Source organism: Phascolarctos cinereus, unplaced genomic scaffold, assembly GCF_003287225.1.
Source record: "Phascolarctos cinereus isolate Bilbo 61053 unplaced genomic scaffold, phaCin_HiC Scaffold_4;HRSCAF=312, whole genome shotgun sequence".
NCBI lineage: Eukaryota > Metazoa > Chordata > Mammalia > Diprotodontia > Phascolarctidae > Phascolarctos > Phascolarctos cinereus.
In genome coordinates, this window is record NW_027555847.1 from 322,444,583 (window position 1) to 322,462,830 (window position 18,248).

The 18,248-nt window shown below is 42.9% G+C and overlaps 1 protein-coding gene across 1 annotated transcript in view; it reads left to right on the forward strand.

The window, feature by feature from the left end:
- The window catches only part of THBS4 (thrombospondin 4), a 58,051-nt gene extending 42,703 nt beyond the window's left edge, over positions 1–15,348 (forward strand). The window contains exons 14-22 of the mRNA XM_020998458.1: positions 309–427; positions 1,342–1,394; positions 4,380–4,573; positions 5,970–6,148; positions 9,904–9,952; positions 10,108–10,304; positions 12,203–12,375; positions 14,096–14,235; positions 15,129–15,348. Coding sequence (XP_020854117.1) covers positions 309–427; positions 1,342–1,394; positions 4,380–4,573; positions 5,970–6,148; positions 9,904–9,952; positions 10,108–10,304; positions 12,203–12,375; positions 14,096–14,235; positions 15,129–15,190 — 1,166 coding nt within the window. The 3' untranslated portion in view covers positions 15,191–15,348. The remainder of the gene's footprint in view (positions 1–308; positions 428–1,341; positions 1,395–4,379; positions 4,574–5,969; positions 6,149–9,903; positions 9,953–10,107; positions 10,305–12,202; positions 12,376–14,095; positions 14,236–15,128) is intronic.
- The last annotated feature ends 2,900 nt before the right edge of the window (positions 15,349–18,248 follow it).

Sequence of the window (18,248 nt, forward strand, 5' to 3'; positions counted from 1 at the left end):
GGTCATATATGCAATTTTCAGTGTGATATCTAAATGTCATCATGTTATACACACTCCTGTAGCAGTTTAGAAAATACCAAAAAGCGCTATGGAACAGTGGGCAGAGAACCTGGATTTGAATCCTAACTTTGCCCCTTTCTATTGGTGACTTTTGGCAAGTCACTTCATTTCTTCTGGCCTCAGTTTCTCCAGCTGTAAAATAAGGAGGTTGGAGTAGGTCACCCCTAAGGTTTCTTCCTGCACTGGCCATGATCCTATGAAACCCTGAGGTAATTTCAGCTGATACAAAGAGACTTTCTTTTCCCTAGGAATTAAGAATATTTTGGACAACTGTCAAAAAATTCCCAACCGAGACCAAAGTGACAAAGATAACGATGGTGTCGGGGATGCCTGTGACAGCTGTCCTGATGTCAGCAACCCTAACCAGGTCGGTAGGATGCCAGTGCTTGAGTGTGAGCAGTTCTAGGGAATCTAAGGCTCTATGTGTAACTTCTCTGTACAGAGATTCATCTAAGACCAGAATCAAAGAAAACACCCAAGCACACCTTTGGCACATCTCCCTTCATCTATTTTCTGCAGGCTCTGAGCAATGAAACATACGTGTTTTCAAAGGGGGAAAAATAGGACCAGATAATCTCTGCAGCCCTCTGGGAATTGGTCCTCATTACTCTGTCCCTGACAGGTAGGCTGGCAATGGCCTGCTCATTCAGGGAAGTGACTTTCATGCTGATCAACCAGAATCCCTTTGGATAGCATGAAAATGAGATGTGGAATTTCACCCCCAGGCTCCTTTCCTCCTCCAGCAGAGCCCACACTTGAACCTTTCTGATTAAACGCCATCGCTTGCTTGTTAAATTTCTTTTTCTACTCCCCCTCTTTGACTAGATAATTTGGGACGGTGCGGCATTTTATTTTTAAAGCTTGGAGAAGAGGGAGCCATAGGCGAACACTGACTCATCACCTTGGTTCCCTTCCAAATATAAAAGCGATTCAAAATCCATTGGCCCTGTCTTCCCTTGCCACTGCTAGGTGCCGGCCCCTGTGCCAGAGCTGGTGGCTGGCTCCGAAGCACCCCCAGCCACCACCCAGCTACTTCTCAGCCCTTTTATAATTAGCTCATCTGGTGTGTGGGTAGCCCAGCCACATAGCTTGATATTTTATAAGGTTTTTTTAAAATCCAACAATGTGCCTACGCCAATATGGTGTTGTCCTTTTGCAGTTTTATGGAGTATCGATTCCGGATATATCATTCCCCAGACTTATTGTTAAGCCAGGCTTGGATTTGGGGGAACATTCTTGATGGAACTGCCCTGTGCTAACAGTGTTTTGTTTTATCTGCAGTCCGATGTGGATAATGACCTGGTCGGGGACTCCTGTGACACCAATCAGGACAGGTACAGTACCCCTCCCAGCTATAAGAACAGCTTAGAAAGGAAAGGAAAAAGAAAGCAAAAGGCAGGAAGAACATGTCAGTTTTCCAAGCTTTCTGCCACCAGCCAGCTTTGAGATCCTTCCTGATGGTAGGGAGCTGGCAATGAGTCTCTGGGCCCAGCCCAAAGTCAGGAAAAGTACGTATCTCATAAGCAGCCCTAAAAATTCTCAGGCAAGCTTGGTCCCTGTCATGATGCACCATAGACCAGGTGAATAGAAGAAATGCCAGTGCAAGAAATTTAGAGACTGTTCTCTTTGTTCAAGGGAAATCTCAGTGTACCATAAACAGTGCAGAATGTGTCTGAGTTGATGTTTCATTAACTTCAGGATTTCATTAAATGGACTTGGTTAGGAGGTACTATTTTTTGGCTGGGGGAAGAAAGAGGAGAGGGGAAAGAGAGAAACAGGGAGGGAGAAAGAAAGGGAGAAGGAGGTAGGGAGAGGGAGGCAGGGATGAAAGGAAGCAAACAGAGAGGGAGGGGGGAGGGAGAGAGAAAGAGAGGCAGGAAGGGAGGTGAAGGGAAGGGGGGCGGTGCAAAGAATGAGGCAGACAGAGAAAAATGAAGACAGAAATATCACCATCTCTTCCCTAGAGGAACCTAAAATCATTTACTAGTCCTAGCCTTCCTACCTCCTTGGGAAATCTTTAAGAAGCCAAGAAAGGAACAAGAGAGGGAGTGAATTTCCTACATTCCCTGCTAGGCCATAATACCACTCTGCATTTGTGTGTCATTCTTCATTTCCATTTGGGTCTACAGAGTAAAGAGGAGTGATGAGTGAGAGACTCATAAATAGAGCCTCCCTGTCTCCATTCATGGGCCCACACAGGAGGCTCAGGCTGATTAGGGTCAGGGTCATTGCTCAGAAAACCTTCTATCAAGATTTTCATTTTTAGAGCAGCTTGCGCTATAATTGTAGAAGGAATACACTTTGTCAAACATAAAGAAATAAAGTAAGTTATTGTTGTTACTATCTGCTGCAAGAATACCAAGTCCTGCATTTTCTGAATTCCTAAAGCATCTTTTTGCACTAGCTTCTGAGTATTGCAAATGTGACTCATACAGTTAATACTTTAATTCCAACAAACCCCCAAACCTGCAGAAAATAAAATCCCTTATTTTTGTATAAAACCATTCAAAGATATAGAAAGGTTGCTGATGGAAACTGCCCAACCTAATGGTTTTTAAAACAACTCCAGGACAGACAATTCCATCATTTAGGCTTGTTTGGAACGGTTTTCCCTTCTCCAGATCCATGTATCTCCTCCTCACTCACTAAGTGGATCTGGCAGTGAGCAGCTTCATCTTGGGTTTAGTGACGCCCTGCCGCCTTCCCCTCCCCTGCCTCCTCCCTCTGCCACTGGAGGACCAAGGTAGGAATGTGGGAACAAAATGGGCATTAGCTGTCTCAGATCAGGCCCACTTGGGAAAACTCCCTAGAAAACAAGAGCAATGTTATGATTTCTTGAATGAAAGAGGAAGCCCAGACTTACCTTGCAGTAGATCTGAACCCTGGGAATTCTTGGAAAGAAGAAATTCTTTAGACCAGGGCTAACCTCTATCTGCCTCCTCAGAATTAAAGTGGCCTTGGAGGGTATAGGGTCATCATTCACCTTGTCATTTTCTCCCCTACAGCATTAACCTCTGAATTCCTATTTGATACATAGCTAGTGTGTGTGTGTGTGTGTGTGTGTGTGTGTGTGTGTATACACACACATATACATATATGTATATGTGCATACATATATATATATATTATATATACATATATAAATCACTTTAGGGTTTGCAAAGTGCTTTAATTATGTTATCTCATTTAATCCTCAAGACAACCCTGGAAGGTAGGGACTATTATTATCAACATATTTTATAGATGAGAAAATTAAGGTAGATAGAGGTTAAGTGACTTGCCCAGGGTCCTATAGCTAGTAAGTATCTGAGGCTAGATTTGAACTTGGGTCTTCCTGACTGCAAGTCCAGCACTCTGTCCATTATGCTAAGGATCTTGTCTTCTCTCAATCCAGCATGAAATCATGGGATTTTTAGGGGGGACAGTAGAATTGAAGTACAGGCACATAGAAGCTGATCTCTAGAGCTGACAAGGGCCTTAGAGGTTGTCTAGCTGAAAGCCCTTATTTTGTAGATGGAGGAAATTTAGGTTGAAAGAATTGAATTGATATGCCCAAGGTCACAAAGGTAGTAGATGTCAGAGGCAGCATCTGAATCCAAGTTATCCGACTCCAGAGCCAGTGAGTGTTTTTTCCACTGTCTCCTAGCACATCTAGTCTGATGGACTCATTTTTCTGTGGAAACTGAGGCTCACAGATGGCCAATGACTTATCCAAAGTCACAACAGATGGTCAATAGCAGAGCTTCCTTCCCAGGGTATCTGACTCTGAATCCAGCGTTTTCTTGACCATACACACATTCAACAGATGCTACTAATCAATGTCTGGCAACAAAAACAACATAAATGACACCTAACGAAACAGCTGTGGCTTTGGAGCCAGAAGTCACAGGGTTAAATCCCACTTCTGCCACTTAACTATATGTGTGACCTTGTATAAGTCACATAATCTCTCTGAGCCTCAGTTTTTTTCATTGGTAAAATTAGATGGTTGTACTATACAGCCTTTAAGGTCCCTTCCGGCTCTAAATTTATACTCCTAGGATCCCTTTTCAAGGCAAGAAGGGGAGGTTCTAAGCAGGAAATAACAGTGATTTGTATCCTAGTTTTTGTCTTAATAGGTGAAAAAGGCAAATGCCAAAGAGAAAACTTCAATATAAGCTCTTTGGTATCACTTAACTAGTTTTCAGCCCTGACAACTGGCGCTCGACCCTCCCTGAGACAACATTCTCAAGATAACATGTTCAAAACAAGTCAGGAGATTGAGGCTCAGTGGCCAAAAAGGTCTACTCCATTGCCCCCTCCCTGTCATCTCTCTTCAGCGATGGAGACGGGCACCAGGACAGCACTGACAACTGCCCCACCGTCATTAACAGCTCCCAGCTGGACACAGATAAGGACGGGCTGGGAGACGAATGTGATGATGATGATGACAATGATGGAATCCCAGACCTCATCCCTCCAGGCCCTGACAACTGCAGACTGGTCCCCAACCCAACCCAGGAAGATGTCAATCGTAAGGCAACAGAACCCAGGGCCACTATGACATAGGGAAATACACGGACACGGTCACACATCAGCACACCAATACTTAGTTCTTCAAAATGGAGTTTCATTGATACCTTTTGTTTTTACATCAAAATAATTTCTAGACATACACCAACCCACCCCACCCAGTGAGTCTTGGATTCCAACAGAGAAAAAAATATTCAAGCCATACCAACCACATTTGACAGCATAAGCAGCATCTTTCACCTATAATCCCAGACCTATCCTAAGAGGGGGGGTAGGGCAGGACATTTCCTCCTTTCTTCTCCAGGGCCAAGATTGGTCATTACAATTACACAGCATTCATTTTAGCCTTATTTGCATTTACATTTCTGTGGTCACTGTACATATTGTCCAAGTTCCACTTACTTGTTGTATCAGGTTCTTTCTGATATTTATCAATTTTTCCCCTATTTCTATGAATTTCTCATATTCATTGTTTCTTTTGGAGCAAAGAAATTCCATTGCAGCCTCTTTGTCCGCTCCTCTGTCAATAGTCTCCTCCTTCATGTTTTTTCCTATTGTAAAAGATAGCACACTCACTCTTCCAAGGGTCCCCACGCCAAAGCGGTCATGGTTTTTTCATCTTAGATATGTGACTTTCATAACTAAGTTTATTTCTCTGTATTGCTGTGATCTGCATTTGAATCTCTGTTATTTGAGCCACAGAGGTCAGTAAAAAGGGGAGAGAAGAGTCCAGACCTGTAAGTATATATACGTGTGGACAAAAAAAAATTGGATAGAATATTGCATACAGTGTCCACAAAGGGAGAAGAGCTGCTGCTTTTGTTATCACCTAGGCCTTGATGGAGGGAGGTGAGGGTAGAAGGGAAGATGAGGCAGTGTTGACAGTAAGGTCCTTGAGGAGATCAGAGGTGACAGCCTTAGAGGGAGTCCACTGCCAGCTCTGCCACCTTCCCTACTGGGAAGTCCCCAAACCCAAGCTAAGGAAGGACTGAGGACAGGAAATATGTCCCCAGGAAACTTTGAGATGTACCAGCTAAGGTTGCAAACTATATTTGTGTTCCCTTTTTCATTCAGGGTCTCATATTATATCCAGTTTCAGTAAATCCCTGAAGCAAGGATGGGACATGAATGTTTAGCTGGATTTCCCAGCGATCCCCAGCTCTGTTGCAAGAGCTGGAACAGTGGGGTGGTGGGATAGAGACACCTGCCACCTGAAAGACTTATCCTTGGCCTGGAAGTTGAAAGCAGGTCAGCTATTGGGATGCTGTATAATGAGATTAGAACTTAGGGAAGGGCTTTCTGTCCTTATTGTCTAACTTCATCTTTATCTTTATCTAGAAGAGATGAGTGGGGACCAGTGTCACCAAACCTTTCTCCTATTTCCCTGATGCATCCAGGTGACGGTGTAGGGGATATCTGTGAAACAGACTTTGACCAAGACCAGGTCATTGATCGGATTGATGTGTGCCCTGAGAATGCTGAGGTCACCCTGACAGATTTCAGAGCCTACCAGACTGTTGTCCTAGACCCTGAAGGTGATGCCCAGATTGATCCTAATTGGGTGGTTCTGAACCAGGTGAGTTTGTGCTTTGTTTTATTGGGAGGATAGGATCACATATGCCGTGCTTGTCTTTGCCCTTTAGGAGTATTTAGTACTCGGATTTTACCTATGTTTCTTTGGTAGGAAGTGACCCACTCCCATTATTATTAATGTTACTGCATTTATGATTCTCTCCCTCCTGCCCCTCTTCCAAAAAAAGATGGGGAGTATTTAAGGGGGCAAGATCTTCCCAATGAATGAATAAATAAGATGAAACACAGAGGGGTTTAGTAGCATGCCCAGAGTCACACGACAGTTTTTCATTTTTCTACCTGCAGGGAGTTAGGTAAGACCAGGAAGTCAGGAAGTCAAATATGGCCTCAGACACTTACTTGTTGTATGAACCTAGGCAAATCACTTAACTTCTGTCTGCCTCAGATTATTGTTGTTGTTCGGTCAGTTTCAGTCATGTCCAATTCTTTGTGACCCCATGTGGGGTTTTCTTGGCAAAGATACTGGAGTAGTTTGCCATTTTCTTCTCCAGCTCATTTTATAGATGAGGAAACTGAGACAAACAGGGTGAAGTGACTTGCCCAGGATCACACAGCTAGTAAGTATCTAACGTCAGACTTGAACTCAGGAAGAGGAGTGTTTCTGACTCGAGGCCCAGAGCTGTGGACTCCACTGTACCACCTAGCTGCCTCAGTTTCCTCACTTGTAAAATGGAGATAAAAATATCACCTACCTTCTAGGGTTGTTGTGAGGATTAAATGAGTTAATATCTGTAAAGCATTTTGCAAACCTTAAAGTTCTATATAATTTATTACTATTATTATTATTCCAAAATTAGACATTTATCCTTTCAAGCTTAGGTGCCCACTTTATTAATCCCGCTCAACTTTTAGATGTCTGGGACCCTGTCCAGTGGCAAGGCCTCAGACACTGAGCCTGGCCCAGGAGTCAAATGCACATTGTACAGTATCTTCTGGGTGTGTATTATCTCCAGCCACCTTGAGATGAGGCAAAAAAAAAAAAGGTCCTGAATGTGAATTCAGCCAGGCCCAACAGGACCTGACCATTAGGTTCTTGCTGACTTTTTTAGAAAGTAGTAGAGCAAGGATTACAAACAGGGCCTCCTGATTCTCAGCCCCTTTTCTGTTTGTTTAATTTTACTAACTACGACATGGGAAATATAAAAAGTCCTAGATTTGAGACAGAGGGACTAGGTTCAAATCCCAACTCTCCCACTTAACATATGTGTGTGTGTGTGTGTGTGTGTGCATGTATACATCTATACACACACACACACACACACATATATATATATATATATACATATATATATAAATATTCATTTGTAATCTGTCCCTGTCAATATCCCGTCCCTCCCCAACCCCTGCCATTAAACAAAAAACTAAACAAACAAAAACTAAACCAAAAAAACCTAAAACCTCACCATAAACACATATTGTTCATCAAGATTGACCTTGCCAAAAAATGCATGTCTCTCTCTGCATTTTAAGTTCCTAAACTCTCTGGCAGGAGTTAAGTGGTTTATTATTGCATTGACTAGAATTCTAAAGTTTTTCAATGTTGTCTTTCTCTACGATATTGTTGTGATTACATAAATTCTTCTCCTAGTTCTCTGAATTAGTTTATAGAGATTTTCCCAGTGTCCTCTGAAACCATCCTTCCCATCATTTCTTATAGCACAGTAATAAACTTTTACATTCATATACTATGAATATGCCATTCATATACCAACATTCATATAATAATGGCATATAACATATGTAATGTAGATGAATGGTATATGAATGGTAGATGGTAGATAGTATACCTTATACCATATATATAGTATACCTGTAGCACCTACCATTCATATACCCAACTTATTTAATTATTAAATAATTTAGATAATTTATTATTATCTGATCATTTATTTATTTATGTGGGCAGATAATATAATTTAATCCAGTTTGGCTGGAACATAGAGTGTATGAATGGGAGTCATAAAAAAGCAGCTAATACATGGCAGAGCTGGACACCACAGCTTCCAAAAGCCATAAAAGAAAGAGGTTAAGCACAGTATGACTAAGAGATATGGCCACCTCAACATTTTCTAGGGAGTGAAAAGAGCCTGCCACAGAAGCACTTAGCCTTAGTCACAGAATTCAGCTAATCACTTCTGTCTCCTTTTTATTTGTCACGAAAACTACCAGCCCTCGAATGTATTTAATTGCCTAGTGACTCAATTATTCCCTTTTGCTACAAATAGTTCTACTGTAGCATTGCTCTAAGTCCCTGGAGCTATCTCACCTTCCAGACACTGGCCAGAGGACCAGAGGTTTATACCCCAAGGGCCCTGAGAAGTCATCTTCTCCAACCCTTTGATTTTACAGGTGAGGAAGCTCATGCCCAGGAAGGACAGGTGGTAATCTGGGCCCATCTCTGAATAGGAGGAGGAGAGAATGGCATGGATTTCACCAGAAAAACTATGGAGCACTCTGAACAATCCCAAACTGCTCAGAAATAAAATACAAACCCCTCCACCTAGCACTCACAAACTACCTCTCCAAGCTGCTTTTTTTGTGACTCCCATTCATACACTCTATGTTCCAGCCACACTGGCTTCTAGCTCTTCTCTCCAAACTGTCTTCCATTTCCCATCTCCCATCATGTCTTCGCATGGGCTGCCCGCCCCCCCCCCCCAATGCCTGGAAGAGGCTCCCTTCTCACCTCTGCTATAGCTTCCTTCAAGGTTTAGCTCAGGTGCCATAGCCTACGGGATGCTCCCTGCTGCGCTCTGTGTCTGTCTTTCTGTCTCTCTCTTTCTGTGTCTCTCTGTCTCTGTCTCTCTGTCTATCTCTGTGTCTCTTTCTCCCCCCCTTCTCTGTCTTTGTCTCTCTGTCTCTGTCTCTGTCTCGCTCTCTCCTTCTCTGTCTGTCTGTCTCTCTGCCCCTCCCTCTCCTTGTCTCTCTGTCTCCGTCCAATTTACCTTGTCTGTGTTGTAAACTGCCTCCTTCCATGAACACGCATACACTTAGAACACATATGAGCTGCTTGAAGGCTGACATTCTTTCGTTTTGTCTTTGCAGCACAGTGGTTAGAGAACTGACCTCAGAGTCAGAAAGACCTAGGTTCAGACCTCACCTCTGTCCCATACTGGCTGTGAGACCCTGGCAAGTCATTTAACCTCTCCTTGCGCCACACAATTGTCTAAGATTATTAGTTGCAAAGCAATTACAGATATATATTTTCTCATTCCTACCTACACTGATGGAATGATAGGTTTGGATCACCCTAAAAGGTGCATGTTTGTATTTTTTAGATAAAATTTTTATTTTTTCTAATTATCAAGCATTTTTTATCCCAATCTCCCCCCATGCTGGAAAAAATATATATAAAAACAAAACCTTTGAAACAAATATGCATAGTCAAGCAAAACAAATTCCCCATATTAACTATGGCCAAAAACATATCTCCTTCTGCATATTAATCCATCATCTACCTCTTTATCAGGGGGTGGGCAGCACTCTTTATCATCAGTCCTGTGCAATCCTTAATGTTTGCTGTATGAAATTTTTACATGTCATTATCCTTTCTCTGTGAGCTAAGGCAGAGTCCTCAATGAGATCATTAAAATAGTTTTATGGATGAACCCAGCGGCATATAGTATTTTAAATGTCAACATGCCAATACAACAACATGGCATTTGGAGTTATGGACTTCCATGAGCTTATCCCACCAATTCTAGAATTGCTTTCAACTAGCTGAATCTTCCTTTGCAGGGCATGGAAATTGTGCAGACAATGAACAGTGATCCTGGCCTGGCAGTTGGTAAGTCCAGAAGGGCAGTGGCCACCAGGGGTAGTAAAGTTCCATTAAGTAATACTCAGATTCTAGTAATGTCCTCTAATGACATTTGAGTAGACATATGTATTTTCCCTCTCCTCTCAATTCTTTTCTAATAAAACAGTTTCTTCTTTCCTCAGGGTACACAGCTTTCAATGGCGTTGACTTTGAAGGCACCTTCCATGTGAATACCCAGACAGATGATGACTATGCTGGCTTTATCTTTGGTTACCAAGATAGCTCCAGTTTCTACGTGGTCATGTGGAAGCAGACCGAACAGACCTATTGGCAAGCCACGCCATTCCGGGCTGTTGCAGAGCCTGGCATTCAGCTCAAGGTATAAGTCCCCACCTACCCTCCTTCCCAGGATGGAAATCTGGGCCTGGGCCTCCTGCCCCCTCACCAGACACACAGCTCAGACACACACACTCAGTACATTCCCCTCTTTTCATAGTTACTTGTATACATGCCTTTCCTCTCCTACTAGATTAAGAGCACCTTAAGAAAAAAAGGATTGTACAGACAGTTCTGCCTTTATGTAAATTAGCATTGCAAATTTGACTTGACATAAATAATTCTGAAAGAAATCCACATTCTGAAAAAAACACCTATGTTAACTTTACTGTACAGTATTGTGTCTCTCTCAGCTCCTGCCCTCTTGGCCTCCCATCCCCCCCACCCCCCCCAAAAAAAACCTGAAAAAAAAACCTCCAAGTAAAAGCAGGAGAACATGGATGTGGAGAGATGACTGCCTCCACAAGGAAACTGGGGGCTTGGCTTGAGACCTTCCCCATGGAGAGAGGAAACCTTTGCTCCACTACACTCATGTCTGTCCTTCATCCATCTGCAGTCCCCAAGTGTCACCTGTCCTCTCTGGGTCTGTGTCCAGCCTCCAGGTGTCTGCCCTCAGCCCATTCTTCTCCATTCTGACCAGGCCCCCACACGGCTAGCCCCAGCCCCAGCATGTCCTTGCATTGTGTGCCAGCCCCCTTCCTGCTGCTCTCTCCTTCCCTTCCCTGGGCAAATTCATATTACATAAAAATCACTTTAAGTAGAGGTCTGGGGACCTTACCTTACCACTGAGGTAAAGTGAAAACTGTCTGTATTGTATTGGTCTTTGTATGCTACCGATTGTTAGCACAGTAATTTTGTACAGAGTAGATATTTAATAATTACTGGTTAAATTGAACTGAAGTGAACCCACTCATTTAGCACCAATGCATAAAGACTGCCAGGTCACCTGTCATTCAGTTAAGTTATTCACCAGGCATTTTATTAAGTACTTCCTCCTCTGTCCCACTGTACTAAGTACTAGGGCTAGAAAGACAAAAGCAAAAAAGGCCCCTGCCCTCCATTCTACTGGGGAAACAACAGGTATGTAAATAAATATAAAACATATACAAAGTCATTGCCATTTAACCAAAAATTCTTTATTTTAATAAGGTCCTTGGTTCATATGTGTGTAATTAATAGGCAGAGAATAGAATGGGATGCTATTAGCTAACATCTATATACTACCTACTGTGTGCTAAGTGCTTTACAATTATAATCTCATTTGATCTTCACAACTACCCTGGGAAATGAGTGCTATTATTATCTCCATTTTACAGATAAGAAAACTGAGACAAACAACAGTTAAGTGACTTGCCCAGGGTCACACAGCTAGCAAGTGCCTGTGGCTGAATTTGAACTCAGGTCTTTCTGACTCCAAGCTTGGTACTCTAGCCACACTGCACCCCCTAACTTGCCCAATGGGATAGATTAGAATTGCCCTATGTTTACTACAAAAGGACTGGGCCAACATGAAACAAAACAACGTTTAAATTTCTTCCCCTTCCCCCCTTCTATGATTTCATTGATGTGATGATATAACTAGTGTGGAAACTCCCTCCACTGATACAACTCAGCAACTTCTCCTCCTCTGTCGCTTATATCGCCTTAGAGACTTGCCTGGTTCACCAAGAGACTGAATGACTTGTCCAGGCTTACCCAACTAGGTCTTGAACACAGGTCTTCCTGGCTCCAAGGTCAACCCTCTCTATCCACTATACCGCACAAGTAGTATTTATATAGCTTGAGTATTTTTCTATCTGTTTTGTTGTTTCCCAAACAACAAGGTAGTCTGATTATAAACTTGACTTCAGATCTCTTAGACCTCTTTATCAGGACTCTCAAGTGAAGGTGGGAAAGCATGCTGAGCCTTCTATTGTGTAATTTTGTTATGTCTCCAATCAGGCCGTCAAGTCAAAGACAGGACCAGGGGAACACCTCAGGAACTCCCTGTGGCATACCGGGGACACCAGTGACCAGGTGAGGCTGCTGTGGAAAGACTCAAGAAACGTCGGCTGGAAAGACAAGGTGTCCTACCGATGGTTCCTACAGCACCGGCCCCAGGTTGGCTACATCAGGTAGGAGGAAGAAGGCGAGAGAGCTCTTGAAAAAAGGGCTATAATTCCAGGACTTAGCCGTCTCTTCCTAGAGTTTAAATGCCATCTAGTAGAATGTCAGCACCTTGAGGGCAGAGACTATTGTGGGTTTTGTCTTTAAATCCCAGTGTCTAACCAAGTTCCTTGCATATAGTAGGTACTTGATAAATACCTATTAAATTTGAATGAAACTGAAATGCTCATATGCATTTCCAGTATCTTCATTTCTCAGAGCCTGTCCATATCCGAATTCCTCTGAGTTGTTAGGTTAGACGTTCTCACCCAAGCTACAGATTCTAAGAAAGGGGCAATGGGAAGGTTTCCCAGTCTCCAGCCAAACTCTTCACTCTCCTGACCACAGGCCAATGTGGGCACAGACTGAACTTCCAGGTTGCCCTAGCCTTGGTGATTTGATATGGGACTTAGCTGAGATTCTATTTCTACAAGACTATTCAGAAGGGCATGAGAAAAATAGAGGACTCTGAACAACAACTATGGGACACCAGGTAGAGACTTGCCAGGCGGATTCCATCATGACTTTATTGTCACACCGCATAGGTAAACTCTCACTACTGCAAGACTTTGAAGAGGAGATGGTAAAGGACCTTATTTTTCTTTTAAATTTATACCCTGTCTCCCTGTTCCTCCAATGTCCTGAGCCCACAGCCAAACCATTGCATTTGGTAGCACTGCTTCCAAAGCTACAACTAGGGTAAGGTTACTGGGGCCTTGTCCCAGGGTATCAAATTTAGAGGACACTGAAAGCATTTGTCTTCCCTCAGCAGCATAAAAGTAATGAGTTTAGCACCTAATTAACCAGAATAATTAAAGTAAGAAGCTACTAGATGGCAGGCTGGGGTGAGTGTGGACCGATTCCCAAGTTGACTGAAGGCCTACTTTGTGCTACTCGCCCCAATGCTTGTTGATTGACTGACTGATCAATCACCAAATGGGGCAATCGAAGCCATAGCTAAGGAATTTTGGTGGGGAAGCATTCATTAAGTACCTTTTATGTGTCAGGCATCATGACAGGTGCCAGGGATGCAAATACAAAAGTGAACCAATCCCTGTCCTCAAGAAGCTAATGTTCTACTAAAGAAATACAAAACGTGTATAAAAATAATAATAATAATAATAATAATAGCTCACATTGATATAGAGCTTTAAAATTTTTTAAATACTTTACGTGTATTATTATTTCATTTGATCCTCACAACCATCCATTGAGGTAGTTGCTACTATTATCCCCATAGATGAGAAAACTAGGAGTGAAAGAGGTTAAGTGACTTATTCAGGGTCACACAGCTAGTAAGTGAGTAAGGATTCAAATTCAGCTCTTCCTGATTCCCCAGGACCCCATCCATTATGTCTCCTAGAAAATACAGGATATACATAAAATAAATACACAGTGATGGGACAGGGGAAGGTGGGGAAAAGTCAAGAAGGGCCTCTTGAAGGAGGTGCCTCTTGACCTGAGCCTTAAAAAGAACTACAAGTCCTGAAAGCTGGATTCAAGGAGGGAGAACATTCCAGGGAGGGGGGACACCTGGTCCCAAGCCCCTTCCGCCACATTTGTGTCCATGATTCTGTGCCGTCCCTGTTTCTGGGGTCCCGTCAGCACACCATTACTGGCCAGGGGTCAGTGCCACTCTTCCCCCTTCTCAAGTTTCATGAAGGATCCCGATGACTGTGTTCTCTGCAGGGTACGTTTCTATGAAGGCTCCGAGCTGGTGGCTGACTCAGGAGTGACCATTGACACCACCATGCGTGGCGGGAGACTGGGAGTCTTCTGCTTCTCCCAAGAGAACATCATCTGGTCCAACCTCAAATACCGCTGCAATGGTAAGCTTATTACCAAATTATTATTGCTGTTATCCCAAATGACCCTTGACTTATTTTTATACTGTCCCTTCCTCCAAAAAGCTCAAAATATTTACATAATGCTAATTCGCAGTAACCTCACAACCCTGTTGTAAGGAGAGCAAATGTCGATCTCACTTTTCATGCTTTACAGATGAGGAAATTAAGGCTCATGGAAATGACTGGGTTTTGCCTAAGATCTTAAGTTAGTTATGACAATGGTTCTCAAACATTTTTTAGTCTCCAGGCCCCTTTAAATCCTTAAGATGTTTGAGAACTTTTGTATATGTATATGTATGTTGTGTGTGTGTGTGTGTGTGTGTGTGTGTATGTATGTGTATGTGTATGTTAAATCTATTGATACTTACCATATTAGAAAATAATTTTAACCTCACAGATCCCCTGAAAGGATGTCAGGAATCCTGAAGGGTCCCCAGTCAACTCTTTTAGAACCAATGGGTTAAAGCTTCAGGCTGGACTTCTTTGGTCTAAGAACCAATGAAGAATTCAGTCATATTTAGATTTGAGCATACAAGGGGGTCTCAGCCTTTAGTCTCACATGATTAATTCTCAGTCTCATCTTCTTCCTCCTTCTATGTCAACCAAAACCCACCTAGGAACTCATAGGCTAATAGCTAGAGAGCAGGAAGGGACCTTAGAGGCCACCTAATTCAACTGCACCATTTTAAAGATGAAGAGACTGAGACCCAGGTGAAGGAAACCTGCCTGGGCAATTCATGATGTGATGCAGATTGCAGAGCTGGCTTGGAGCCCTCTCCGTGTGCTCAGCGGTGACCTCTACAGACTCTCTCAGGAGCTCTAGCGAAAGAATTGTTAAGGGCCATAATAATCTTTCACTCACTTTTTTCCTGCAGATACCATCCCCGAGGACTTTCAAGAGTTTCAGACTCAGAATTTTGATCGTATAGATAATTGAGCAAGAGGAAACAAACCACAATTTCTTCTCTAAAGACTAAAGCAATATATTTTTAAATCTTATGTATCTCGGTACCTGCCATGGCTTTTTCTCACCACTGCAAATATGTCGAGACTTTTCTTACGAATGTGACAATAAAAAGGAGATTAAGTCATTTCTAAATATCTGGTGACCCAGACATGATTTAGGAGCTGCTCAGCTGTTTTGTGGTGCTATGATTAGTACTCTGGACTTTGAATTCAGGAATCCAAGTTCAAATCTCAGTGGGTTCTCCTTTCGTTGTCGTTGAGGTTTTTTTTTTTTAGACCTTACTTATCACACTGCTCAGTCTGTCCAACCTGCTTTTAATCATGCATGTCCAACTCTTCACAACCTCATTTAGGGTTTTCTTGGCAAAGATACTGGAATGGCTTGTCATTTCCTTCTCCAGTTCATTTGACAGATGAGGAAACTGAGGCAAATAGGGTAAAGTGACTTCCTAGGGTCATGCAGCTAGTGAGTGTCTAAGACTGGATTTGAATTCACGAAGATGAGTCTTCATGATTCCACACCTAGTACTCTATCCACTGGGCCACCCAGCTGCCCCTCCTTATATTTTTTTAAAAGCAGGTTGGACAGACTGAGCAGTGTGATAAGTAAGGTCTAAATCACAGGTCAGATCCTTAGCCATTCTACTCATATTTACAGAGAATAAAACTATTCCAAAGCTATGGAGTACCTCCTACCTTGGATCTACCATCTCAGAAAAGCATGCCAGCAGGCCCTAGGACAAGGGGTCTTCAGCTTTTTGTGCATCATGGACCTCCTTGGGAGTCTGGTGAAGCCTATAGACCCCTTTTGGGAATAGTCTTTTTAAGTGCATAGGATTACAACGGAAATAAATTCCGTTGAAATATAGTTATCAAAATAAGTGCATTTTTTAAAGATACAAGTTCATGGATCACAAGTTAAGGGTTCCTATCCAAGGAAACCAGAACAAAGAGTGTGGATGACTCCACATGAAACCCTCAGCACTACTAGAAAAAAAAAACTACCGTCAAGGATAGTAAATAGTAAGACAAGATGCCATGAGGATGAGGTTGTCATGTGTTCTGTGCGGGAGATTCCTCTGGAATACTCCTGAGGCTGAAGGAAACATTGCATTGAGTGTTAATGGATTAACTTGGCACTTCCACCCAGGCATTTAGGGGAGCAGGGGAAGGGGAAAAGGGCTGGCTGGGGCCTCTTGGATAGAAACAGGCCATGACACAAAGGCAAGAGAAAACCTGGGAGTAGATGGAGTGAAGAAAAGTACACTCCTTGGTCCATGGGCCTGGGCTTCCTCTTGGAGGCTTGACACCCAGCAAGGTCAGTTTTTCCTCTTTGGTTCATCAATAACCTTTCCTGGATTTCTCCAGGAAAATCTCTAAGGCAAAGTTTATGGCTACTGTTTATGTCTAAGGTTTCCCAAAAATCAAATAACAGGCTCCCCAATTCCCACATAGACCTATATGGGTAACAGGGATGGGGCATCTTTTTTATTTCCTGTACTGCAGAACTTTATGAGACTTAAAAGTTGTGCAGGTACCTACAAATATATACAGAAACACGAAACTTTCCAATAGCCCATTCTACTCATTTCACACTCTTGGAAGGGAAAGATTCATTGTGGGACTGCTGAATAGTTATTTCTTCTTCTCTGCTGACCAGTTATTTCTCATTCTCTTTGGACCCTCACTGTCACAACAATTTACAGTAATTATCCTGGAGGGTTGGCAAGGTCCAGATCTCCTGGCCCCTCATTTCATGGCTTTAGTCCTCCACTCTGTAGGGTACTTCCAGGGATGGTCTTCTCCAAGAAACACATTGTTACAGAAACCTCCCTCTGGCCAGCTGGTGTCTGATTGTTGAAATCAGGAACCCTCAAGGTCAGGGTTATTCATAACGTAGTAGCCAAGGCTATAAATATTTATTTCTCAGGATTACTCAGGATTGCTGATCTTTGTTTAGAAAAGGAAATAGAAAGGCAGAAGGCGGCAATCAGGGTCTCATAGTCCAAGAAACTTTAACCTTAGGCTACCCTGGACAAGCATATGTCTCTCACGGCCATGTGTTCCTTCTACTGTAAGTTGCTGATGAAGGTGGGTGAAGGAGAGGAGAAACTTCCTCCCCCTCACCTTGCTACATATTCCAATCTAAAAGTCCAAGGGAGAGAAAATGGGGGGGAAAAGAGTCCTAAGGGGTTGAAACCTTTTCCATGGTTCATTCTTATAGACGAAAGAGGAGGCAGGTTCCCCCTACAGAAGTCTTCATCCTGTTTCTCAGTTGTCAGTCATCCTCAAAGCAGCCTTAGGTACCAGGGATCAATTAGAAGTTCCCAAGGAGCAACTAGGTGGTACAGTGGATAGAGCACCAGCCCTGAAGTTAGGAGGACCTGAGTTCAAATCCGGCCTCAGACCAAACAGTTGACACTTACTAGCTGTGTGACCCTGAGCAAGTCACTTAACCCCAATTGCCAAAAAAAAAAAAGTTCCCAGAATCCTCCCAACAAAGAGGCAGGGTGACTGTCTCTCAGCAAAGGACCAGGGCACATACCTAGATCAATGGGAAGTACTCCCTTTTGACAAAGATATATGCTCCATCATCTCATCAAGTGGATTGAGGGGGACTTATCAAGGGTCTCCTAATCACACCTGCTACAAAAGAGAAGAATTGAGGCTAGCTGAGGCCAAGAGACACAGTGAAGCTGCACCTGTGGTGGTGTTGGGTGCTGGCAGTCACGGGTGTCCGTCATTCAAAGATGCTCCATACACAGTATATATCAGAATTTAAAGTGTTGTGGATAATGAAACTGAGGCCTATCTATAAAAACTGTACCCACAGAGTTTATACCTGATTTCATAGGATCCTACATTTTTTGCGGGCATAGACTTTAGAGATCATCTTGTCTTATTTACAAATCAAGAAACTGACATCAAAATGACTTGCCAAAGGTCATGCCGAGGGGCAGCTGGGTAGCACAGTAGATAGAGCTCCAGCCTCGGAGTCAGGAGGACCTGAGTTCGAATCTGGCCTCAGA